Source organism: Lepisosteus platostomus, chromosome 8 (genome assembly GCF_059453375.1).
Source record: "Lepisosteus platostomus isolate fLepPlt1 chromosome 8, fLepPlt1.hap1, whole genome shotgun sequence".
Taxonomy (NCBI): domain Eukaryota; kingdom Metazoa; phylum Chordata; class Actinopteri; order Semionotiformes; family Lepisosteidae; genus Lepisosteus; species Lepisosteus platostomus.
In genome coordinates, this window is record NC_142618.1 from 8,093,211 (window position 1) to 8,119,753 (window position 26,543).

The 26,543-nt window shown below is 37.6% G+C and overlaps 1 protein-coding gene across 4 annotated transcripts in view; it reads right to left on the minus strand.

Moving 5' to 3' along the window:
- Nucleotides 1-26,543, minus strand: part of sulf1 (sulfatase 1) — a 56,515-nt gene that overhangs the window by 22,301 nt on the left and 7,671 nt on the right. Inside the window, exons 2-9 of one of the 4 annotated variants that reach the window (XM_088642276.1) lie at nucleotides 24,393-24,501; nucleotides 13,180-13,417; nucleotides 10,092-10,331; nucleotides 8,647-8,798; nucleotides 5,802-5,971; nucleotides 2,878-3,028; nucleotides 1,823-1,998; nucleotides 1,036-1,164 (exon numbers count right to left, since the gene is read on the minus strand). In XM_088642276.1, the coding sequence (XP_088498402.1) occupies nucleotides 1,036-1,164; nucleotides 1,823-1,998; nucleotides 2,878-3,028; nucleotides 5,802-5,971; nucleotides 8,647-8,798; nucleotides 10,092-10,331; nucleotides 13,180-13,351 (1,190 nt within the window). In that variant the 5' untranslated portion in view covers nucleotides 13,352-13,417; nucleotides 24,393-24,501. Of the gene's footprint in view, nucleotides 1-1,035; nucleotides 1,165-1,822; nucleotides 1,999-2,877; nucleotides 3,029-5,801; nucleotides 5,972-8,646; nucleotides 8,799-10,091; nucleotides 10,332-13,179; nucleotides 13,418-14,197; nucleotides 14,356-24,392; nucleotides 24,502-26,543 lie in introns of those variants that run through there. The other 3 variants (XM_088642277.1, XM_088642275.1, XM_088642278.1) reach the window with 3 other exon arrangements.

The following is a 26,543-nucleotide window of genomic DNA, read 5'->3' on the forward strand; positions in this document are numbered from 1 at the left end:
CAAACCATGATGCTGCCACCACCATGTTTGACAGTGGGGATGGTGTGTTGAGGGTGATGAGCTGTGTTGCTTTTACGCCAAACATATCGTTTTGCATTGTGGCCAAAAAGTTCGATTTTGGTTTCATCTGACCAGAGCACCTTCTTCCACATGTTTGGGGTGTCTCCCAGGTGGCTTGTGGCAAACTTTAGACGAGACTTTTTATGGATATCTTTGAGAAATGGCTTTCTTCTTGCCACTCTTCCATAAAGGCCAGATTTGTGCAGTGTAAGACTGATTGTTGTCCTATGGACAGACTCTCCCACCTCAGCTGTAGTTCTCTGCAGTTCATCCAGAGTGATCATGGGCCTCTTGGCTGCATCTCTGATCAGTCTTCTCCTTGTCTGAGCTGAAAGTTTAGAGGGACGGCCAGGTCTTGGTAGATTTGCAGTGGTCTGATACTCCTTCCATTTCAAGATGATCGCTTGCACAGTGCTCCTTGGGATGTTTGAAGCTTGGGAAATCTTTTTGTATCCAAATCCGGCTTTAAACTTCTCCACAACAGTATTACGGACCTGCCTGGTGTGTTCCTTGGTCTTCATGATGCTCTCTGCGCTTTCAACAGAACCTTGAGACTATCACAGAGCAGGTGCATTTATACAGAGACTTGATTACACACAGGTGGATTCTATTTATCACCATCAGTCATTTAGGACAACATTGGATCATTCAGAGATCCTCGCTGAACTTCTGGAGTGAGTTTGCTGCACTGAAAGTAAAGGGGCCGAATAATTTTGCACGCCCCACTTTTCATTTTTTTATTAGTTAAAAAAGTTTCAAAAATCCAATAGATTTCGTTCCACTTCACAATTGTGTCCCACTTGTTGGTGATTCTTCACATAAAATAAAAAATTTATATCTTTATGTTTGAAGCCTGAAATGTGGCAAAAGGTTGAAAAGTTCAAGGGGGCCGAATACTTTCGCAAGGCACTGTACCTACACTGATAAAGCATAATAACAGAAAATCTATGTAAATGATTACACTGGATGCCTCACCGGTTCCCTGTTTTCTCCTGTTCCAAGAGTTTTAAGATGGATTTGCCATCCATATCAGGAGGTGTGTCAAGCCCAGCGATGTCCAGAATTGTAGGCGCGAGATCGATATTCAACACAATGTGAGGATTGCTGCCGGAATTGAAATAAATGAAAATGATTATTTCATTTCATTATTATAAGGAATGAATGTTTATTCATAAATAGATAGGATACACCACATAGATGGGATATCTATGTTGCTAATCTGTTAATGATTGTTGAACAAATCTGGTCTGAGCATTTTTGCTTGCACCATTGTTCAACATTTCTGTTCTTAAAGATGAATATAGTTATTCCTTAGTCATAGAAGCTATAATTAAGATAAATAGCACAGCCATGTTAAATGATACAGTTCTAAGTGCAATATCTTATGCATGTTATCCTTAAGGAATCCTACATATGCGAAAAGTTCCACTTTAAATCTGTATTTAATAAATTAAGGCCAAAAAATATATTCACGAAACAGAACTGTAGTGTTGTAATGTATTGATTTAACAATATTAATTTTTAGGAAAATTCCTTCTTTTAGATTAGTTGTTTCTGGTGCTTTGTTAGACTATGAGCATTATAAAGGAAATTTGAGGGGAAGCTCTTCACTTTGTATTCCCAATTACTAGACTAAAAGAATGAGCAAATTCTTCATGAACTGACAAAAAATGTTGACGTTCGGTATGAAACTCCACCAAACATCAAAGAGCTACAGAACACTGTAGAGCACTGATGTAACAGTTCAAGGAAGACGTCTTACACTGATCCTGGTTCGACGTTAGGCCCCCGAACAAAGAATGGAACTCGGATGTCGAATTCATAAGGCATCGACTTGCCTTTCACCAGCCCAAACTGCCCAATGTGGTAGCCATGGTCCGCTGTGTATATGACGTAGGTGTTGTCCAGCTCCCCCGTTTCCACAAGCATTTCATAAATCTATATAAACCCACACAAAAACAGACTTGTTCAAATCTGCTAATATAGACACGTACCATGCGTATAAAAATGGAAAAACATGTTGCTTGATTACTATAGTAAGTAGAAAATTGACCCAGGCAAGATACAAATTCAGAGCACTCATAATGTCATATTACAACTGAACCTTAACTCATGCATTGGCAGATTTTTTAAAGACTGATAAACGTTATTTAATTATGATTGTATTCTAGCCTGGGCCTATTTACAAATGGATTTGATTTTTATCTGGCCTGTGACATACAGTGCTGAAAACAAAAGCCAAACAAACAATCCCAAACTATGCTAATATAATAATTATAGTCACAGAGCTCTATCAGAAATCATACAGAACCTTGGAACTGAATTCTCTGAAATTCAATTAAGAGTTCCCAAAATAAAAACAGAAACTAGCATTGTGTGTTTTGCAGTAATACATGTGAAGAAAAACAAGCAGCATCTTTTACATTATTTTTTCTGAAATGGAACATACCTGTTTACATCAAGCAGAAAAACAAGGGCTTCAGGTATGCATTGTCAAACTACATTTTTATAAATCAATTTATTTTTGTTTGCTTCAATTTTTAAATAAATGATCTTATAAAGATCCTTTACAGAATGAGAATACCAGCTATTTCTTAACCAAAGGCAGAGCAGAGGCATGATTTGATGAGGTGGAAGGAGAGTTTCTGAAATGAAATTAGTTAACCAAAATATTGATTTGTAGGTAGGTGGAAATGGCCAAGGTTAGGGTTTGACCTACTTCTGAACTTTTGTTTGATGTTACATAAATTGCAGCTGTTGGACAAATCTTCGATTTTTTTAGGTGTTAGTGCAAAAGCAGGGTTAGAGAGCACTTACCTTTTCAACAGAATCATCAACAGACATTAATGTTTGGAGTCTCTTACGATGAAGGAAATTCGTAAACTCCATATGAATGGGCATCATTGGACCAGTGTATTGCATAATCCAGTGTTTATCCATGTTGGGTGCATAGTTGTAACTTGGTGTGCTGGAAGAAAACAAAATAGAGGACGATGTGCAAAATCTTTTTCAATAATTCTCCTTTTATCACCCTGAAAGATAACATTAAAAAAATGTGACAGACTTTCATTTGGAAAAGAAAAACAGAGGATGTTCTCCCCAAAAGATGTAATTTGATGTGATTCTTTTTTGGAGTAACCAAACTTGACACCTGTATAGATTCGGATGAATCTGGAGCTAATAAAAATATTTGTGGCCACCAATGTAGGAAACCTGGCAGCTACTGAAATACTTAATCTAGGGGCAGGGAGGCACAAAATCTGCAAAGAGCTGTGTGAACAAGGCGCTGCCATCGTTTTACAAGTTAGGTTTCCGTGATACCAAGCAGTCCATACATATCATTCATGGATTTCGTTATAGAAACCTTCCATTCTTGTCTGCGTGGAAAGTAGGTGGCTTCTGCCCTTAGTTCATCTTGTTGCTTTTGTTTGCTTACTGAACTTTTCACCCAACCAGTCAGGCAGTCTAATAAGAATCACAATAGGACCCGTCTCTTGGGACTGAGGGTTTGAGGAATGGAGAGAATACAAAGCCACAAGGAATTTGGGGGTCAAATAAATAGATAAATATCACGCAGCAGTCACTCATGACACCATCAGCTCACACTGTCTGCAAACCTTTTTGCTTTGCGCACATAATGATGAGAATGTCACTGATAAACAACAAGACATTTAACATACTTGACACTTGCCTGTATTGTTAGGTTATGACATTAATCTTAATACCTTACCATATGCAATCTACTCTTCTGTAATATTTTTGTGAGTTGTTTTTTTCCCCTGTTACATTCTTTCTGAATATACTTTGACAGGCCCGTCATTGGAAAACACCTACAGTGTAAAGGTTAATTACATCAAACGCTGATTTCTGCTTTTGGTTGTATAAATGCTGGTTAGATTCCGCAGAAAGCCAGCATGGAGCTATTTTTTATTCGTTAAAGTTCCCCAATGAGTGAAGCAACTAATTAAATTATTTTGTAGCTCTAAAACAACAGTTTTTGGAAACAATTGAAGTTCTTTTCCAGACATTTCCTGAACAGATTTTAAACTGTGGCCTTAAATACATTTATATATCTCTCCCATATGGCTATGAGCCAAGATTTTAACAATTGTGTCAGAAAACTTTATTTTTGAACTTCTCTTAATCAAAACTGTGAAGAACACTCTTTTGATGGGATATCTATGTTGCTAATATGTTAATGATAGGCTAAGAAAGAATTGTACTTTTCATTAAAAGGGAGTAATAAAAACATAAGACTTTAAATACTGTTTTGACTGTAAAACTATCTTATATGTAACTTCTCTACCAGGGGTGAACTTTTCATTTGAAACTTAACTCTTTACAAGCCAGTGTAAAGTGTCAGTGCTTGTCTATTGCAAAACTAAACCTTTTCTACATAAACCATAATACAATGTGAGAAACCAGTTTTTTTAATACTGTTTATTTAATATACCCTATGTAAACACAAAATTTGAGTAACTGACAATAATCAGAAACTTCAGAAAAAACATGCTCTCATGTGAACATGACTTCACATGCGTGACAATGATGATAAGAAAATAGGAACTATTAGTAATTGTAGTTATTGCAGTGGTATTATTCCTTAAATTAAAAGTAAAAGAAAATTATAACAGAAAATGAAAGTTTGCTTACATTAGAGACTTCCTGAACACGCTGAATGAAATCTACAAAACATGCCCCTATCTTTCTTGGAAAAAGTTTAAGACCAAAGCCCAGATGGAATCTGAATTGATTTCTTGCCCTGAATAGGTAAAACAGTATCACTAAATCATGCTTTCTTTGATACAGATGGAAGAAAGTGGTGTTTGTGGTGTGAAACCAGCAGAGCCCAGAAAGCTGCAGGCTTGTTTATTCAGCACCAGCATGCTCACCACCTTGAGCAGAGTAACTATCTCTCCAGTCAGTCAACACAACTCGCTGAGCAGCATTTCACCCACCAAAACAACACGCTGACCACGCTATGCCTGGGGCCTTTGGGTGGGGAATACCTTCTGTCCCATGCAGGCTTTGTATTGAAGGTTAAAAAAAATAATGCCACGAGGAACGAAAGAAATGAAACAGTGCATTCCACTAATCAGAGAAGGGAGATATCTGATACTGTCGTGGTTAATTCAAAACAAAAAATGAATGCATTAAAAATAAAACCCACATTAATGGATATATCACAATTTCTTTGTATTCTTAAGAAGGTACTGACAGAGTGGATGGTTGGAAACTAATCTGTATAATGAGCTCAACACCAAACTATGGTTTCCACCAATACCTGCGATGATCACACCTGTATCTTGGTGTCAAAGCAGTTTATCACAAATTCCTAACCCTGGCCAACATGTCGCAGAATTGATTCTTATAAACATAGTTGCAATCATGAACAACTTGTTAATATTGCAGTGTGTATTTTAAAACTTTTGAATGAAAAGTAAAGCAACCAGAATAACTGTATCACTATAGCTTCATGTAGCATGTTTACTAGTTTGTAACAGTGGCCCAATTCTTTACTTAGCTAAAAATGACAGCATTTTTCCCCCACTGACGGCTCACATGAGGGTTGTGATATTTAAAGCAGTTGCTACCTTGCATATTCTTTCATGTATAGAAGAACAAAAAGTTCGATCCCATAACTATAATATCCGTGCTGTCCTAAGGAAAAATAGCTGTGTGCTGGCACGTTTCTAGTGAAGAGCACATAGAGAAAGATGCAATGAACCTCTGGGACTCACATGTGCTGGGAGGCGTTGGGGAACATATCAGAGAACTGAGGGGCAGAGTCTTCTGGGCCGTGTGGAGCCGCGTGGCTGATGACCATCATCACGGGCCTGTGAGGGTACATCCGCTTGGACATCCGGAAGAAGTTGACGCTGTCATTAGTGATTAAATCTGTGAAATAATCCTAGATTGAAAATAAGAATAAAGCATCCCCCTTAATAAACAAAACAGAATAGACTGGTTCATGAGCTACAGTGCACTGTCATCTACAAACAGGGAGGACTATCTGATGTGGAAGCCAGTCATGACCCTCATAACAAGTGGCACTTTACAAAGCCCTATATACCGTGTGATCTGTTCTTGTGGGGTCTTCACAGAATAATGATATGAGTTTGGTTAAAGCAAGACATATTGCCTTAAGAGGAGACCTGAGATGCCTCAATTAAAAGCAGGAACGAAAATAACAGAGCAGTAACACATCTCAGGCAGAAGCTCTTGCCTGTCGTCTGCTGCATCACTGGAGAGTGAAATGTGTTCCAAGCACACCGGATTGTATGAAAATGCTGAGGTATTCTTTAATGCTTCAAAGCTTTCTTGCAAGCATGACTAATCACGTATAGAGCCCAGAGAGCCCCTGCACATCTGCAGGAGCACTGCCTGAGGCTCAGATTTTGTGTCGCCTATCAGCATCAGTACAGGACAAACAATCGTGGCCTTTCTCCCTCTGTAAAGGTCTCCTCAGCAGGACACAACACGCCCGGATATTAATGAAGTAATTAGATGCTGGTGAAATTGAGTCAACGTTATTGTTTATAACATTGCTAATGAACCCAGCCCTTCAGGGTACTATTTCCCATAAAATGTTTAACCACTCAAATACTGAAAATATATTCTATTATATGCACAAGGGTAAAGGTTAAATTTTATAAGCCAGCTGAACCAGAAGGAAGTATTCACATTGATTTTTTAAAAACTATTATTTTGTTCATTTTTGAACAAGCACAGTAAGCTGCTTTTGTCATGTCTAAGGCTGTTACTAAACACGGCGTATGGGGTTTTAACCAAATATTCATAGTTCAATTAAATGTGCATTTCTTTGATATTAGAAATGGGGATTAAAACTTCAACTAACGACAGAACAAACACAGGTCAGTTGTATCTCGGATAAAAATAAACCCAACCCCCAATATTTCATATTCAAAATCTTCAATTGCAACAGAGATAACTAATATATGATGCTCATCACCATCAAAGTTTGTTATGAATTTTTCCAAGACATTTAAATAATTCAGGTCTGTACTGAATACTGTATTACAGGAAGCCTCTGTAAAGAGAAGGAATTTTGCTCTTTAAAAATGGGTGTGATGTACTGTTTTTGAAAGAGGAAAAGAGTGAGACAGAGAGGAACTAAGCAATAAGAATGACAAATTATGACTCACTGATATCTAGTCTCATGTAATGAGGGAATGTTTTGGTATCTTTTAGAAGTCCTGTCTGTAATTTTACAGCTTGGAAAGGATGAGAATTAAGGAGAGCAGTTGGATAAGCATCAAGTAAGGAGTTAAACTCATTCTTTATAGAACTACAATCCACTTTTGACAATCTAAAATCTCTGCTATTTTATTCTATGTTCTGCCTATCGAAGGCTGCAAAGTTCAAATGCCTGGAAGTGAATAGAGACATTGGATGAAGATTAAACACAAAAGCACTAGTAAGGCCATGACTGGTAATTTGAAGCCAGGATGTGGCTGGAGATGAAGTCAGAATGGCCAACATGCTTGTGCATGCTGACTGATGTGCCCCCAATTCTTTACTGCTCTATTCAGGAATTCTGTCAGTCTAACTGTTAGGAATCTACCATCGGCTATTGGATGCCTCCGGGCTGTTGAGATGCCTCTCTCTAAATGACTGCTGAGTTTATGTGCTGATGTTTGGTTTTACACTACTGTCCCCTATATTCTAAACTCGTGCCAGCAAACTGGGGACTGAGCTGCTACTGAAACTCTAACACTCATGAAATGTTATTGCATTTATATGTGTGTGTGTCTGTGATGATGACAGAATATATACAGTGTATACTGTATATGTGTGGAATCATAATATATGTGTTTGGAAATGTTATTAGGGAGAGATCAGGTATAAGTTCAGCTATTTATAAGCATCAAGCTATTTATAAGATATCTTTTTTGTAGATTAAAACACACCAAAGCATATTCTGAGTAGCTGCTGTAAACTGAAAAAAGAGTGAGCTGCTACAGAAACCTGTCTCCAGATAAGGACCCCACTGGTATCTCTAGTTCCTTGGTAACAATTCTGAAACACACTAGGAAAAATACTTCTGGAAAGAAGAAATATTTGGCAGACATAACAAACCATCAAAATAATAGCAAGTGTAAAGCAGAGTGAACCATCTTTCCTTAAACCGCCTACATATTCTCAGCCTAACACCAATGGCTAAACATTTTTCCATTACAGCTTAATGTAAAACAGATCCACCAAATAATTGAGAAGGTAACACACTGACATATTTTCCAAAGGGAAGAATTTCCATACTTGGGTGTTTCTTATCTTCTAATACTAACAGAAATACTGTGGGTAAGTGTTGGTGGGGGCGTCCAGGCAGACAGAAAAAAGCATAAAAATCGACTCATTTCCCACTGGTTCTGTCATGTTTCCAGTTAATTCAAAGCATACCACGAACACAGAAGCATGGGCTCTGTAATCATAAATAAAAGGAATGTGATAGTTTGGAAGTTAATGAAATGAAATGTACAGATCACATTCAATTCCAAACCGTTAGGACCACAGGCCAGCCTCACACACCACGCTCCCACTGACAACAGACCAGCAGTCACATACCTTGGCATAATCCGAGCCGTGCTTTTCCTTGTAGCCATTCCGACAGACGGTGTAATTATAGAAGCGGGAATTTTTGATCAGCCCCACCCACTCTCGCCACCCAGGTGGTATGTAGCTGCCATTGTACTCGTTGAGGTATTTCCCAAAGAAAGCTGCAAAGACGAAGAAAGTGATGTAAGAAGAGAACCTTTTCAAGGGGAGAACATGGCACAACTTTTTTTCCCCCTAGAAGCACAATTACAAGCAATTCCTGTGTTTCCTGCTGCCTTGCAAATTGAATACATAAAATTTTGTATTCGCTAACAACATGCCACACCTCTCCTAATAGGCAATCTTTCTAATAGGCAATCTAGTCTATTTGAAAAGTACCTGTAAATGTGGATACAGATTGATAGATTTTTTTCCCTTAACCTCGCTAAATATCTCCTATAATCTGGGCGGGATGCCAGCCTCCCCCTGAGAGCTAATTGTAGACTAACATATCAGCTAAAAACCACAGGCAAGACTCAAACCCACAAGCCCCTATTCACAAGAAAACCAGCCTGTCAGTCACACAGATACTGTACTGGCTGATCAGCTTGGCGACAGACCAACTATTTGAGAACATCCTGTAATTAAAAGCAAAAGGTTGTTTCTTGTTCCATCTTGATGTGGGGAGATAGAAAATGACATGGCATAGATCAATTTTTAAGTGCATTAAAGTGAATTAAAGTGCCTGATGGACAACATAATCAGAACAGGCTAATCCAGAAAGCTACTGACTAGAAATTGTGTGGAAAATAAACAGTTTAAACACAAAGTGGTAAGTACAGATATCCTAAAAAAATAAAAAATCACATATTAAACTTTAAAACGTTTTATTTAATTTAAAAAATAAATATTAAAACACATTGTAGTCTAGTGACATATTTTAACTTGACAGAATTTGGTCCACTGAAATTGTATTAAAATAGATGAATTGCAATAAAATCTGACACCATTGTAGTGCTGTTTCTTTAAGGTGGCAGATTTTAAACCCTCAACGAGTTTTTAAATAAAGACTTCATACAATGCAATTGTTGACCAAAAGTCTGCTCGCCCAGATTTAGTTATTTTTGTTGTGCTGGCACCACACAAAGATCAGAGCACAACTAATCCTCATATTATGTGAAATATGTGACATGCAAAATTGACATTGTTGTGTCAGTGAAGTTGGAGTCTCAACCCCTTTATCTGCAGTGTCACAGGGCCCTGTAGTGCCTAAGTCTAATCCTTAATTACCTCAGTTGCTCATTTCATTAAATCAGTTGTTAGCTCGTTGGTAACTATTGATCAAACCGATGGTTGAATTGATTGGTTCACTTGAACTTGAACCCACTGAGTGAAAGGGCTAATAAAACGGCGTGACTGGCGAGGCCACTACAGTGAAGGCAGGGCACAGCGAGGCCGAGGCGCTGTACGCTCACCTGTCCGGTAGCCGGTGTTGTTGAGGTAAACAGCGAAGGAGCGGGGTTCGTGCTGGGCCTGCCAGGAGGGGGAGGAGCAGTTCTCGTTGTTGGTGTAGGTGTTGTGGTTGTGGACGTATTTCCCCGTCAACATGGAAGACCGGGACGGACAGCACATGGGCGTGGTGACGAAGGCGTTGATGAAGGCGGCGCCGCCCTCCTCCATTATTTTTCGGGTTTTGTTCATCACCTGCAAGGAACCTTCAAGAAAGGACACAATATATCTTCTGGCCCCCAGGACATTGCTTTAATCTGCTGTAGCATATGGACTCCACCTTCCATCAATTATAATCTCATTAACCTTTTTTTAAGATCCAATCTTTGTTTTGATTTTTAACGAGAGAAATCAGGATTCATTCCCGTGAACCCAGAGGAATGTGAAGGAATTAAAAAGGGCTTCACCCTTTACCTCAGTACAACGATGCAGGGGCACATTTTTCTCATCTTTCTACTGGTGGAGACAGGGTGTGAGATGGGATCTCAACTTTCACCCATGCCAGGTGGTTCAACACATTCCTTTAAAGTGCAGCACAAAACCCCGCCTTTCCAAAGCCTTTTCAGTTTATTCTTCGGTCTCAAAAAAATTCACACACGCTGCAAGGTGGTATATATTCTAATCTGCATTCAAGTTGGCACTTTAATGCTCTGATTGCACTGCATTTGTAATGCTTTAAACATTCCAAGACTGAAACAGACATGCTTATTATGGGTTTTGCTTCATTTAGGTCAATCTTGGGATTTTGATGACAACCAGTCATTTTCTGTAAGATAAAACATAGCCTGATACTTAATCAAACATTTCTTGCATGGTAAGAGCTTCCTTGAGTCATTTTATAATAAGGAACCCCTGCCATCAAATAAGAGGAATTCTAGGCTAATCTAGACTGTGAACCCGTTGGCATTATTAGAATTTCTGTGCTTTTCAAAAGCCAGCAGTTGGGTGATTCTCACAGAACATGGTGGTATAAAGCATTTTATACTCTACCAGCCTAACCTGTTTCTGATATAATGAACCATAGTGAGGAAATTCCATAACTGTGACAACACTTTGATTCCACATATCTATGAGTTTATAATTAACCCTAACACTACTTCTGAATACACCAAGACATGATCTAACTAAGTAAGCTCTATGGTGTGAACATAACATATTATCACATTAATTAACACATTAAAAAAAAAACATTGTTTTGGTTTGGTCTTTGAAGTATCTCCATATCTCCTTGATATATAGATCTCATGAATCCTGTTGTCTGAAGTACTGCAGCTCTGTATGGGATACTGTTAAGTGGCTACAAAAACAATCTCAAGAGTCTCTATTTCAGTCTAAAATATTACACAGCTGTTCACAGGGAGGAAAACTGTACAATGGTCACAATGACCACATTATCACTTTCATGTGTTTCAACAGCCCCCATACCAAACAACAGTGGCACAGATGTGTCAGGGCTAAGCAGTGGTTTGTTCTGTACTGCACTCCAGATATGAATGTGGAGCAAAAAACATCACATAACAATATGTATCATGGATAGGATGATGTGAATAACATTGCACTGTGCATAGTCATTTATATCATAAATAATTAACTGCATACTAGACGAAACTAGTGTCAACTTTATTCACATCTCTAAATATTCTTTTAAATAAAAGCCAACAAATCAATAATATATAATAACATTCTTTGGAAGCAATGGGGACCTCTGGAATATTTATTCAATACAGTGTATATATATATATGTTATTAAATAGATCTCACAACACACAGAAAACCAATGAGTAAATACTAAGCAAACACCACCGACAACAAGGACAAAAAAACACAAATCCCTGTATCATTAGACTTAACTTTAAGCCTTTTAAAAGACTGTGACTTAACTTAACACTCTGTGTTGCCACTGCTGATTGGTTTTGTACAGAAATCAAACATTTGAAAATACAATACACTCGAGAATGTGGCTGGTAACTGACCTAACCCACTCTTTTGTGTTATTCTATTGTCCCCGGCCCCTGTAGTAGTGACATCTGAAAAGACGAGATGGGGTCGCAGCACCTTGTCATCAAGGCACAATAAAATAGTCTTGAAAAGAAATGTTTCACCACACTACAATAGGAGCACCATGTTTATTCTGGAGGGGGTAATGAAAACAGTGTCCTGACAAGAAATGTAAGCAAGCTTCTTTGAAAAGAAGATGAGTAAAATGCACTTTGCTTTGAGGAGTTTGAGGAACAAAGGCAGTGCCGTAGGACCGTTTTACTGCAGCTGAACTTAAACACATCCTCCGGTCAAATGTCAATTGCAGAACTGTAGACCGTAAAAATGTAATATATTGTAACTGTGCTGTAAGAACAGACATCACAAATGTGTTTTTTCTTCATCCTTAAAGGAAGTGAAGAAGGAAGGAAGAAATATATTCACTTTACACTGGGAAACATTACCCTTAAAAACTGCTAAAAAACTATTACTATTTTACTATTTATTTACTATTATTAAACTATTTAAAACTACTTAACACTACCGTTATAATATTAATAAACATAATATTATCATTGCAGTTCCCTTCATGATACAACTCCTGCTGTTATGAACAGAATCTGTAATAACCATAATTGTAATAATGATTCAGAACAGACACCCCCACATACAATTTTACATTCCTGACAATTCAGTTTTCTCCCTTTGGCAATCAACGGAGTTTAAATGTCTGTTGAAATGATTCATTTGTTTTATTTTCCAAGCCCAATTTCATGCCGTACGGAATGGTAAAGTGCTGAGCTGTTCTTCAATTACCTCTCCCACATACAAATATGTGTCTTTTTTCTCCCTCGCCATTAGTGCACTTGTGTACTTAAAAACATTTTGGCCTACCACAACATGACATTCTGTGGAAGTATTTACATTTTGACCATTCCGAAAATCTGAAATGTACGAATCAGGAAATGCCCAATTATGTGGAAATCCGGGGCTGCATTTCTAAAATATTTCAGTATATGTATCTATCTCTATGGTGTCTCACGGATAAGTAATAAAGAGCTTTTTTGTTTTTCTTACCCAGCTCAACATCCTGGTCATCAGTCATAATGAGGATGATATTGGGCCTGATGTTCCTTCTGTCTCTCTGGACCCGGCCTCTCAGACCCTGGGCTCTCGTAGCAAAGCAGTCACACGTCTGGAGCTCAGTGAGAACCAGAACCAGAAACGAAGTCAAGCAGAAACCCTTCATGGCCGCTGATTTGGTGAAACCAGAAGATCACTCCAGGCTGAGTAAGTGGCGTTTTCACTTGCGAGTCTAAGGGAGGAATAACAAAAGAGAAGGAAATTAAGATACATGGCTGCTTTTAAAGGCTGAGAAGTCAAGCAATTACAGCCCTGTGAAACAAATTGATTTCTGTCCCACAGCTCAGTGGCACTCCTAATGAGCCCGAGGTGCAAAGCGTGCAACAAAATTGGCCCCTTCACTTTTCACTGCGAATGGACCGAAATGCCAGATTAGGGAGCCTGCTGAAACATCTTGACCACACTCGCCCATGAAATCAATTACATCTGTTGTCTGCAGAAAGTTAAAAGTCAAATCTAAATATAGCCATCTTCAACACAATAAAAAGTCAGCCCAAAGGAATAAAAGAACACTCTGCATGAAGCATACTGAAAAAATGTTTAGCATTGTGTTCCCCAACAATCTCATGAACAACAAAAGTACATTACTGTGCAGAAGCTTTAGATATTTTGCATTGTTCTGCATTTTTCACTCGGAGTTTTCCTTCCTGATACAGAAAGAATGGTAATCTCCTGAAATCGCAGCCAGTTTAGAGGCTGATGGTAAATACTGAACTCTGTATGTAGCCTGAGGTGTTAAAATGAGCTTTTTTTAGTTTTACTGAATACTTGAACTGAATACCTTAATAGTGAGAAAAATAAGAATTTACATATATACATAATAATGCAATGCCATGTCCTTACAGCAATATTTTTATTCAGCTAAGAATTCATTTTCAGAAACTTGATACAACAAAAGTCCAGGCTTCTTCAGAAGTTTAAAAAGGAAAATTACTCTGCAGTGCCACCTCACCTGAAAAGATCCTATCAGTTTCATTTTTCTATTGGATCAGGGAAAGCCCCTGGACGCAGAATGCCCGTTTGCTTGCTTGCTTGCTCACTACCATTTGCTATTCGTCGGAAAAAGCATCCAGCAGACACCCTGATTCCTTCAGAGATCACTCCCGAATGACAGTCTGACAACCTTCAGCCTTCAGCAGATCTGCAAAGGTCTTAAAAGCAGCTCCTCCCCTTGCCAACAGCCCAAAGAAAACCAGTCTCTGCTAAGTGCTGAGCCTCTGGCTGACTCCTCTGCCCTCCTCCAGCTCTGTTTTCACCTGAGTCCTCAGAAAGCCTATCAGTTTATCTGCAAGACTGTCAGTCCTGATACCTGGTTGGCACAATCCTGATTGAACTCAGATTATAAGGACTTTAAAGGGAGAGGTATCCTTCTGCCACTATAATTCAGAAAGGTGAAATTATCCCCAAGTCTCTAACAACTGTAAACGTTTACTGTAATATACACAGCACACACACAAACAGCAAAACTCTGTTTTTCCACATAACTAAGGATTGAAATTTGGTAACCACAGAGCTATTTACTCTGCTCCTCTTCCCACTCCCCAACGCACAGAAGCCATAGTGGTCTGTCATCCTTGGCTGCAGAAACCAATATGGGAAACCAAGTTGGGAAATACATGTTCTTGGTCTCGATCTCTTATTTTAATCCTCAGATCCATTGAAAGGACTGGCTTCCCACACCTTTAACCTGTTCTGACTGAGCTCCACACGAGTGAGCATGACTTTGCCATTGCTGCCTTGCAGACTTTAGAGCACTTTTGCGAACCAGTGAATTTTAGAAAACGTCTCCCAGCTCCCTGTGCCAATTTCTGCTCCATCTTTCCTGACCTTACGGGATGTGTGACCGCTGTAGATTTCTGGCCGAGGTAGATGTCTTTAAAGCCATTTCAGAGTTGCTGGGGTATTACAATGTCAATACAGCACCAGATGTTTTGTAAGCAAAAAAATGTAAAATCCTTGAGATGAGGTGCATGCACAAACATATATAAACAGAGTAATTTTGTCCCAAAAGTGTCCTTTATGATTATCTGTTTCATATGTGTTTAAGAAACTCTTCATCTCTGCCATCAGCAGTGAATGGTGAATGTCTTTTTTTTTTTAGGTGAAGTACCTCATATCAGAATTCCCAAATGATTTTTTAAGTGCTTTTTTGGGCAGAAAATGTTTCAGACAGACGGTGTTAGGCTATCCAGCACAGTTAACCTGACAGCACTGAGCAAACACTGGCGCTGTTTGCATAAACCCCTGCAGTAGAAAATGGCAGAATCCAGACATACTCCTTTCAAACCTCCCCACAACTACCACCATTACCGGAAAATATATTGGCATTTTTTGTTCTTTAAAAAACTGTTCATTATGACTTTCTTGAATGCTCGAGTAAGGCATACTACATCAGTAATTTCAAAGGATAAAGAATCTTTTTCACAACTTCCCCGCTTGGATAGTTAGCTAATATATTCAATTTTTCTAACTTAATCACTTTATAAACGGCCCTTGTTTTCTAAATTGAAAAGTGCATTTAAAAGCATGAGTACAAAAATTGAATCATTTACTGTCGGATGTTACATATTTGATTTTTTTTTCTTAATATTGTTAGCCTCTGCCTTTGGAGTCATATTATTTAAAGGGTACCATGGCTTTTCCAGGAAATTTCGAATTTGTTCCAGCAAACAGAACTCCTATACTGTTTGATTTAAAAAAAAATAATTTAAACCCAAATCTGATTTTCAAGTCAAGTGAACCATAGACTGTATGAAACAAAACAGAAAAAATGTGTGTCTTTAAAGAAAGACAGGAGTTGCTCTATTTTTTGGCTCTTAATATCAAAGAGCAATTCCACAGTCTGATTGTAATGCATAAAAGTGCACAGCTTAGAGCCAATCCATGACCTTTTCAAAGTTTTGTCTTTACATACTCTTGTTTTTTTCTTTGCAAGAGGAAATGAGGTGAACATAGCTTTCACACAGAGTAAGTGTAGTACTTGTGTGTGAAGATAAGAATGTCATGTTTATATAGGAGACAGCCAGGCAATGTAGTGACATCCCAGGAGATCTCAAAACCCATTCTGTGAAAGAGTGGCTTGAGCAAACAGAACAGGCTCAAATGACACCTGAAATGAATTTCTCTCACATGAATGAAGCGAAGCACTCTGAGCCAAACTTCTGAAACGTATCTCTAAAGCCAGTAGAAAAAATAAATTCTGAAAACACATCACAGTGGCAAAAATATTTTCGCTGGGAAAAAAAATCATTAAATAACATTAAAAATGACCAGCAAGTAATGAGAAGCACACTGTGTTGGAGGGCACGGCTGTAGACGAACTGCGAGTTAAAAAAAAAACTTGTAATTATGGAGCAAGTAGAGGTTAATTCCACACTGAAAGGTAGAAAGGAAAAACAGTGCTTCGGTTGATAAGGTGTAAAAAAAAGAGAGAACAAAGGACTGAGCAGGTGAGAATGATCCCAGCAGATGAGAAAGAAAACCCTGATGAATGAAGATCTGGAGGACAGGTGTGAAAAGCTGACCTCTAAATGGATTATTTAATTAATCTTTTAATTTTAGTATTGTAACAAAAGTAAGCTCTTTGCGAAACAACTAAGTCTGGGTAATATCAGTACGGTGTTTGCCACATTAATTCAAAATTCTTAGTATCAAGTCTTGTGGTAGCAGGGACTGGAAAGCTTGTTGAAACCGAGGGGAAAATTGAGCAACGTATAGGTAAAGCTTTGAGGAAAGTCCGCTTCAGCCTGCAAAAGACTTAAAACTGGGATGAAAATTAATCTTTCAACAGGAGAATGTCCCAAAGCACTAGCCCAAAGCTACACTGGTGTGGCTTAACAAGGAAAAAGTTTTAGTCTAAGTTCTGACATGCATCCAGTTGACAAATCTCTGGTGATACTTGTAAACTGTCCATGAATGATCCTGAAACCAGATTGTGCACGTTTACAAAGAACAATAGGTGAAAATTGCACCAGCCCCATGTGCAAAATTAACAGAGATTAATCCAAAAAGACTCAAAGATTAAATTACTGCTAAATATACAATTAACATACTTTAATTTTGAGGTAAGATGGGTGGACTACTGATGGTTCTAATTATTATTTTTTTTCAAAATCAACAATGTGTACTGCATAATTGTAACAGTCATTCTCTTTGGGCACTATCTACATATATATTTTATACTCTCTTTTCTGAATATCAACTCATAGTATCTAAGTGTTTGTGTTCCTCTTAAGTGAGCCCACTATTGTCAGAATAAAGTTTTTACACATTTTTTAATCAAAGCATTAATCATGAAGCTGTAGAAAAAATATTAAATTAAGGCTTTTGTTACCAATTTACAATCTTTGTGATAAACTGGAAAATATCAGAAGGGTTACACGCTGAGAGAACTTAAAGTGGTGCAGATTAAATAGGATGTGATGCCTGACTGACAGCAAATGTTATGGCTAACCATAAAACGTAGGCATTTTCCTATTAGACTGATGTTCTTCAGATGCGGATGCTGATGGAATAGAGTGTTACTAATACCACAGTCGGAAGCCACAGAACCTGACAGATTCCAGTTCTTTGGGACCAGAAGGTCATTATCAGGGCCCTGCTTAATGAACAGATTCCCAGTCCGTGTGTCTCTACAGTAGCCTTTGGTATACTCATGCTTTCATGAGATTACAGCAGACAAAATGCTCTACTGCTCACTGCTTATTCATTCTCTAATAGTTTTTAAGGATTATAGCAAAGCCCCCTTTTAAAGTAGCCTTTGCGGTGTCTTAATTATAGTCATCTGGATAACCTTAGCCGCTAATATTGAACATTGGAAAAAGAAGAAAGATCCTGATAGTTCAAAGTAACAAAACAAAAGGCCACTGTAGGTTCTTTAGTCAAGTAAACAGCTGCCAAAAGGTGCAGCATGAAAATGTGCAATTTTCAGATTAATGGACTGGGACACAATGGGGCTTTTTCAACAAGTCTACAGATTGCTAATCTTCCGTTTCATAAATATGAAAGAAATAAAAAGGCAGCACTATCTACCTAGCTTAATGTTCCAAAGCCAAAAAATCAGTTTACAGCTGAGCCTCCTCTATTAAATGGGTGATGATGAGGTAGTTTAATTCACTTGGCTTTTACTTCAGAGAATGTGGTGATTCACAGTGTGTATGAACCTTGAGTGCTTTTTCATAGTTGTTTGCAAACATGGAAATGAGTCTCGCTGCAGATGATGCTAAGGACACTTCTTCCAAAAATGAAACTGTCCTGCATAACTCTTGACTTGACCTGGCCATTTTAATGTTTGCTATTATACTATTGTAATTCATATGGGAAAAATTAAAATTAAGACCATGAGAAAGGTTATATATTGTAGTACTTTCTGAACTTTTGTTGCCAAGCTGCTTCAACGTAGAAAATATTATGTGTCTTGGGAAACTTGTCACCAAGTCAGAATGTTGTCATACGCTGGGCAAACGTTCTGAGGTCAAATTCTTCCAGCACGGGGGTACCTTTAAAGCGGAGACGACGGCACCTAAATTTTTTGGCGCGCCTTCTCTTTAAAGCCCTGGCCAAATATGAAGACAGTACGTACAGTTATAATTCAAACGGAATTAAAAACGACACATCCCAGTTACCATGGTGGTGCCTGTGATCATTGCGTTTAACCAACGAAACAGGGCTAAAAATCAGTCACATGACTTTGGGGCAGAGTTTCGAAAGCTTAACCTATCAGCAACAAAGCCAAATTTACACGATAGGCTACCTCAAACTGTCAGTTACACGACTGTGTATGTCGCTTAAGCCACTCCTATTTGGCATTTTAGTTATGGAGGCGAGAAGACGCCCCCCCCCCCCCCCCTTCTGGGTGCCTGATTTGCCGCCATCTTTAACCGTTCCGTGTCCGAATCGGAGTAGCTAAGCGTACAAAATAAAGTTCATCCCAGCTACAAAACATATATATTTTTGTGGTAAAAGGGAGCAAAACATCAGTATTTACTGCTATTAATTAGTGTACGATTTATAGTTGAAATCTGAGCCTAAATATAAAGTTAAAATCTCGACAAAGCAATGTAGGAAATACAGAGAAAATAAATCCTTTCTGACATCTAAAATCAGTTTCGATCAAGGTCTCTAAAACGAACGAGAAAAAGAGGATTTTCGGAGGGCAATTACGCTGTGTTTATATAGAATAAGTGATTTATGAGCAATCTAATTTCTTGTTCGTTTAAAACAGTGAAATGTCAGCTGCAAAAGATCGCACCAGAAACAGCACTCTCTCTGCCTGACATAGACGTTCAGGAAAGGCTGAATGAAGTCATGTCAAGTACAATAATTCGGTGATCAATAATAACAGTTGTAGGACAAGAAACAAAAGATAGTGAAAACTTTTTTTAAGGCTAAAACTCAAATTCATTCTACAAATTAAGGCAAATGAAAATTCAGGACGTTAAAGTGCTAGAGGTGTAAAAAAATACAAAAATGCACATGAGCAAAAGGTTTTAGAAATGGAGCAAACAGAAAAAAAGCCATGCCTATAGTGCAGAAGAGGGATGCAGGAACACTTGCTTAGATATACAAAAAAATCACAAAAAGGTGTATGTTACAAAAGAACATGCAAACATGTTCATCATGTACATGAACATGTACATCAATTTCCCTTCACGATCAATAAAGTCTTATCTATAAACATGAAACAGAGTGAGGAATCAGTAATGAGCATGCATAAAAAACAGCAATTCTGTCAGTGAGCCCTAAATGAATTAATAGCAACTATGGTTTCATGGAGGGCTTCTCAGATAGTTGGGCATTCAGGTAAACAGCCAGGTGAAAGGATTTGTAAACATATTTTGTTAAAGCAAGTCAGTTTGTTCCGCAACACATAAAAGACATTTTTCCAAGAAAGTTTAGCCTTTGTCACTAATGAAACCACTAAATAAAGACATAAATATAGAAATATATATAGATTTTTTTTATTTAATGTTGGTAGCAGGATGAACTGTCAGGTTGAGCTAAGTGTATATTTTGTCGCAGAGTTGCTGCAAGATGTTAACAGTGAAAAGGGTATTTAGAAATTAGTTATTTCAAGATGAAAATTTTCAGAATAATTGCAAATCTAGCAGGATAGAGAAAGCACAGAAAACTGGCAGTTAGATTGATCAGATTAGTATGAAAAGTCATTTAGCAAAGGGAATGAGAAGAGTGACAAACTAGTATACTTTAGATCTTTTTTTCTGAACCAGGGAAAATCTGATCATGTTTCTCTATAACAATAATAAAAAACTTTATTTTATATATCACCTTTAAAAGTGGCATCTCAAAGCAATACAGTAGATGTAAAAACAGATAAAGGACCACAGATTACAAAGTAAATACATATAAGAAAGACAAGCAGTTAGAGGTGCTACCAAAATTAGAAAATGAAGCAGATACAGACACTAAGTCTTCTGAAAAGAAAGTTTCTGAGGTTAGATTAAAATGCACTCAGGGTACGTGACTGATATCACTGGGAATACAAATTGAGAGCTCTGGGGTGCAGCTAGAGAAGACCCTGTCACCCACAGAATGTAGATGTTCTTGAGGACAGCTAGAAGAACAGAGTCAGACGGACAAAGGTGGGGGAGTAGACAGATAATAAGCCATATACTGTAGGTACTGAATGAGGATGAGGAATTTGAAGTTGACTCGAAACCTGATAGGTAACCAGTGCAAGGACTTGAAAACAGGTGTAATGCATCCCTGATAGGATTCTTGCTGTCATATACTGAACATATTTGCAAAATGACTTTTTTATCATTTCGTCCTTTGTGTATAGACATTTGTGCAAAGGCTACTAAAAAACGTCATGCAAATGCATTTCAAATCATCTTGTATGATTAAAATGATTTTTGCCATTCAGTTCTATTTTGTTTCTGATCTGTTTTAGCACACAAGAGCAGCACTTGTCATACAAAGGAGACTGGAATAATTAGACCAGATGACATGGCCCAAAAGTCAATCAGCCATTCATGATGCCTGGTCACCGGAGACCGTTTCAAACAATGCATATTTCAAAGCAGCCTAAATCCGTTCTCTCTCTGCTGATTTCATTTCCATGCAGTCTAGGTCAGAGGAGAACAATGAACAGGAGGGTTATTAAATCCTTATGGCATAGCTAGAATTCTGTGCAATATAGTAGACTGCGTGACTTTTCATTTAATAATGGCCCTTTCGAAAAGCGGGGATTTGGAGTGACCTCTATACAGTCTAATTGCTTATGACCAATATGGAGCTGCAAGAATTATCAGAAAAAGAAAATCATTTTAACATCTATTGAATGTTACGTTTTAACACAGAATCATCTTGTTTTCAAATATCTGAATATCTACAAATTTAAAATGAAGGTAAAATTAGATACCAAAAGAGCTGGGGAGAAAACCAATATACCTTTATGCTTAGATTAGATATATTAGTTAACAGATACACCCACAGTTCCAAAGCATGATAACTTATTACGGGCATGTATCCATTCACCTAAACATCTCAAACAGGAAACTTCAAGTCAGCTCAGGCATTAACTAATACACGGGTACTTCAGTGCCTCCTTATCTTTGAGAATATAGTCTTAAGTGTATAAGCCCCATATCATAAAACCTCACCAAAAAAGAAAATATTTAAGATTACACACCGCCTTCCCCTTGAAACGAGTAGCTAAAACTGTTAAATAATTGAAGGGAAAAACAATAGATTTGTTTTACCACTGGGAAAATCTAATAAAAAAATATACTGGTATAAGGGCTAACTTCCCACACTCAAAATAATACACAACGGTTTATATGAAAGTAAAGATTCTAACTGTACTCAAAAAAATAGTAAAAGGCAATCAAAGATGTTATGTTGGTACTGACCCTTGTCTGGGTACATATGATTACTACAGTCTCATTTCTCATGCTTTATTTTTAGATCCATTATATTTACGTTCTGGAGCTTAACATGGAATATTTCAGATATACAAGTAGTTGCATGAATAACTCTCAGAATGTCCCCAGAAGTAAAATCAACTTTTCTGTCACATAAAAGAAATCCAAACCAGGTATTTTAATCTCTGGGAGATATTTGTTTCCTGTTGTTCCATAACATACAGAACAAAAAAGCTGTGGTACCAACATGACTTGAACATTAATAATAAACACTGAGGACCTACATTTTAAAACAGATTTTAATTCTGATTCAGTTTTTTGTAGGTTTTATTAATACTTTACATACTGTATCAATACTAATAACATATCCTTTTACTTTTAGCCAGACTTTTCATTTAGTTGTAAAACTATAAAAGAACAAGATGATCACTGTATCCCTCTATATATTATTAGCATAACATGAGAAAATATTTTTAAAAAACCTAGTTACAGCTGTGGCCATGAACAGTGTGAGTCGACTCTCAATGGGTATACACAATCAACACTAAATAAACCCTTTAGTCTGAAATGTTACAAGCTAAGTGTTTATGTATTTCATCAAAAAGGACAGTGATGTCCTGAAAGAAAATAATAATAACAGTAATCTTAGCTCTGTCCAAAGCCTGTTTGTGTAAGCATTTACCATATGCCTGACTTCCAGCCCTGAAGTAAGCTGTTCTTGGTCCTCAGTCTATTCCACCCATACCACTTGCCTGATATTAATCACACTGAGCAGGTTCAAGGCCTCTCAGGCCACATGGAGAATCAACTGGGAGCTGTTTTTTTTACGTTTAGCAGATAGAAGAAGCTAAAATGGCACATTTAAAAAAGTAAAACAACCCTAATCATCCACTTTCCACATTTTGAAAGCACATATTAAACTCCTGGTTCATGTCTCTCCTGTGATATTTTTTCAAAGCAAGCCCTGTTTTGAGGACTGTGTTCGAATTTACAGAAAGATTCAGGAGCTGGGGGATCTATAAAGCAAAGCCTGGTAAAAAACCCAGGATGGAGCAGCAAGAGAATGTTCTGAATATAATACACACAACCTGACATAACCTGCCCTGTGCTTCAGTTCAGTTGTATTACTCAGGGGAGCAAAGCTCAGTATAGATGTGTTTGTCATGAGAGCCCTGATGCTGCACCATAGTAAAAATATTAATATTAAGAATATAATGTAAGGATACTTTGTGGAGCTAGCAAACTGATCAATCCAGCTGGAAATACACAGGACTAGCAGGGAGTGTCTAGATAGTGTGTTACCTGCAGCACACTGTACAACCTCAATACCTCCAGCACATTTGATCCAGTCCTTGCAACTTTGCAATGTTACTAAAATGGAAATTCTGAACTATTCAAAGCTAAACAAATATTTAGTAAATTAAATAGATAATATCTCTAAACAAATTGTATTACAACAATAGACTACTTCAGTGCAAAGCACGACCATCTTTTGCCTGAATCTAATTCAGGTACCAATTATAGAACAACATCCACATGCCAAAATATGCTACCAGATGTTTCTTTAAAAAATGTAATCATTTTCATGAAAGGCTTTATTATGCCATCTAGATTTTAAATATCATAAAGTATGGTAATTACAAAGAACGGAATCACATGGAAAATCACAGGTGACTTTTTTCTCAAAGCAGTGCTAGTAATGACTACCCCCAAAAACCTGGGGTTGGTGAAAAAAGGTGAGTATTTGATTACAGCCAGCTATTTTAAGATATACATTCTGTAATTTCAGAAGAACTGTAATAGCTTTGTGTAAACAATTTGCACCATGATTGAATTAATCCAAAGCCCTTGAAATGGAAAAGGAGCCTTTGTAGTCTCCATCCTGGCAGAACGCAGTCATTAATTATGAATGCATGTAAATATGCAATTAAATTAATCTCCGGAGACTTCAAAGATATTTTCTTCATACCACCAGGAGGTCCAATGGGAAAGCTGAAGGGAGTGAGAGAATGTTAAGAGGGAAATGATTAAAATATATAAGAAAGGTTTCAAGAGGGACCTTCCATGCGCGCTGTCAATGGCTCCCTGCTGAGGCACTGCAGTAGCTGTGATGTGGAGAGAGCATGCCTGACACAGGAAAGGTCAGGAATTAAAGCAAAGGCTCAGGCACCTTTTGGAGTCCTGCTCCCAGACAAGCCTGCTGTGAGCTGAGCAATAATCAGGGAAGTCCCAGGTGGCAGAGAGTTAGAAAAGTCAACATACCCAGTGCTCTGCATTCGGGAGCAACCAGCTTCACAGCAGAGCCCACAGCTATAAATGACTGTAGGTTTCTTGAAAATGGAAATTGGGTCCAGGCGTTATGCTCGGGAAACTGGAATATACAGAAAGTTGCAAGATTGTTTATCTTGTTGCCCAGAGTGAAGCTTCACGACTGAGCAACAGCAATGAACTAATGGCTTCAGTTGAAGCGTTTGTGAAACATGTAGCAGGCCCATACAGAAATCTAGAAATTGCGTATTTACAAATCAACCCGCAGCATGAATTTCCCAAGACAAGGTTGAATAGATATTTCACAAGGCGTTCTCCTAATCCTCAAAGCACAAATAACGTTCATCTTACCATCCAGCTGTGATGGAGAATCACTTGGCTGCTGGTTCTGCACTTACTACAGTACATTATCAAGCAAGGATGCTGAGCAGTCATTTGTGGCTCGTCCAATTAATTCTAATCAGAGCCATAGTGCAACCCACTAATTGTACTACTTGTAATTATCAAGTGTCACACTATTACCTAATCTTTTTAACGGTAATTCAGTCCTGCAGAATCAGAACTTTAAAAAACATTCTTGGTCATTAGGGAGGACTTGCTGAATTTAGCACTATTATCTGATTCTCAAAAGCAGCTAGTCTTTGTAAGTGCCTAGTTCCTTCCTGCTACTAAGAAAGCAGCATACTACTAAGGCAAGAGCTTTAATGAGAGACCCACACACAGCAGAAATTCAAGGAGAAAGAAACCAGCTATAATAGAATGGAGTGTGCAGTGCATTTAATGTGTACAGTGTCTTAAAAAAGATGCTTTCAGCAATAACCAAGGAATGTGACCGGTGGCATCTATTTTAAACTAAAGGTTAAGTGCTTGCAGACAAATAGATGGATCTTAAATGGGAAATTCCATGTTGCTTTTGCTGGGTTACCAGATTTTTATTCAACTTCAATTTTCAAAATGGTTTTGGAGGAGGAAAAGCTCGGCAGCTGTCCACTTTCACAAATGCACAGCATCTTGCCCTTTTTAGAAGAAAAAAAAAGAAAAATATACAGGACCTTCCACATCTGTCAATATCCACAACACACCAAATATACATGATTGCTCTTATTTTAAATTTCAAGGAAGAAGTGTGATAAAAACATATATTCTTATTTTATTATTAATATTCTTTTCCAGTTAACTTAAAAAAGTGAAAACACGAAAACTAAGAGTGTACCACCGTTGAACAGATTTTTGCACACTATCAGTTCACAGTGATGATAACCTGAAGGTTATCACAGTATTGTGGATAATTAGTATTAGTATTCACCCTAGATAAGGTGGAAGTGTGCAGAAACCCAATTTTTTACTCTTCAGTTGACAAACCCATTGAAAACATCAGATAACCTAAAGGTTTTTAAAATACATCATCTTCTCGTAGGCATTTTAAACAGTGTGGTTTGTGTCATTGCAGGATCCTTGAGTAGCAGCTCAACTGAAGACAAAATGGTCAGTTTTCTCTTGACTGCCAAACAAACAGGTAAGGATAATCCAGTTTTCAGATTTTCCTTGAAGGTAGTTATATCTAAATATCTGCTGCCTATCTTTAAATGTAATGTGTTAAAACAAACTGATTGATAAAATGCAACTAAAAGCCCCTATCCCATCTAAATGTACACCACGCAGAAATAGTGTCTAGGAATATTAAGCCAAATAAATAAAAAATACTGGTGATAACACTAAACAGAAAAAACAGGATGTTATGACTGATAGTTGAAAGCTACATGTATGTTAAACGGTTAAACACTGGGGGTTATTTCAGGTCACGTACTTTGATTCATTTCATTTTATTTCAGATTTTTACCAACCAGTAGGTACATTTTTCATTATACCATAAATGCAAAGGTTCTGTGATTAGATTAATACTAAAGACAAAATTATACTTTTGCCACACTACTCTTTTGGTATATTGCTGATATTTGTGTTGGCCGTGTTCCAATTCCTTTCAAAACATGTGCTGTTTCTTAAAGTGCTTACATATATTAGTAATGTTATTCTTTTTGTTCCATGTATACATACAGTATATACATTTTGCAAGCTTAATATCCAATCCCATTCATGTTCCCTCACTTAAGTGTGAAACCAAATCTAAAACTAAGATGAAATTAT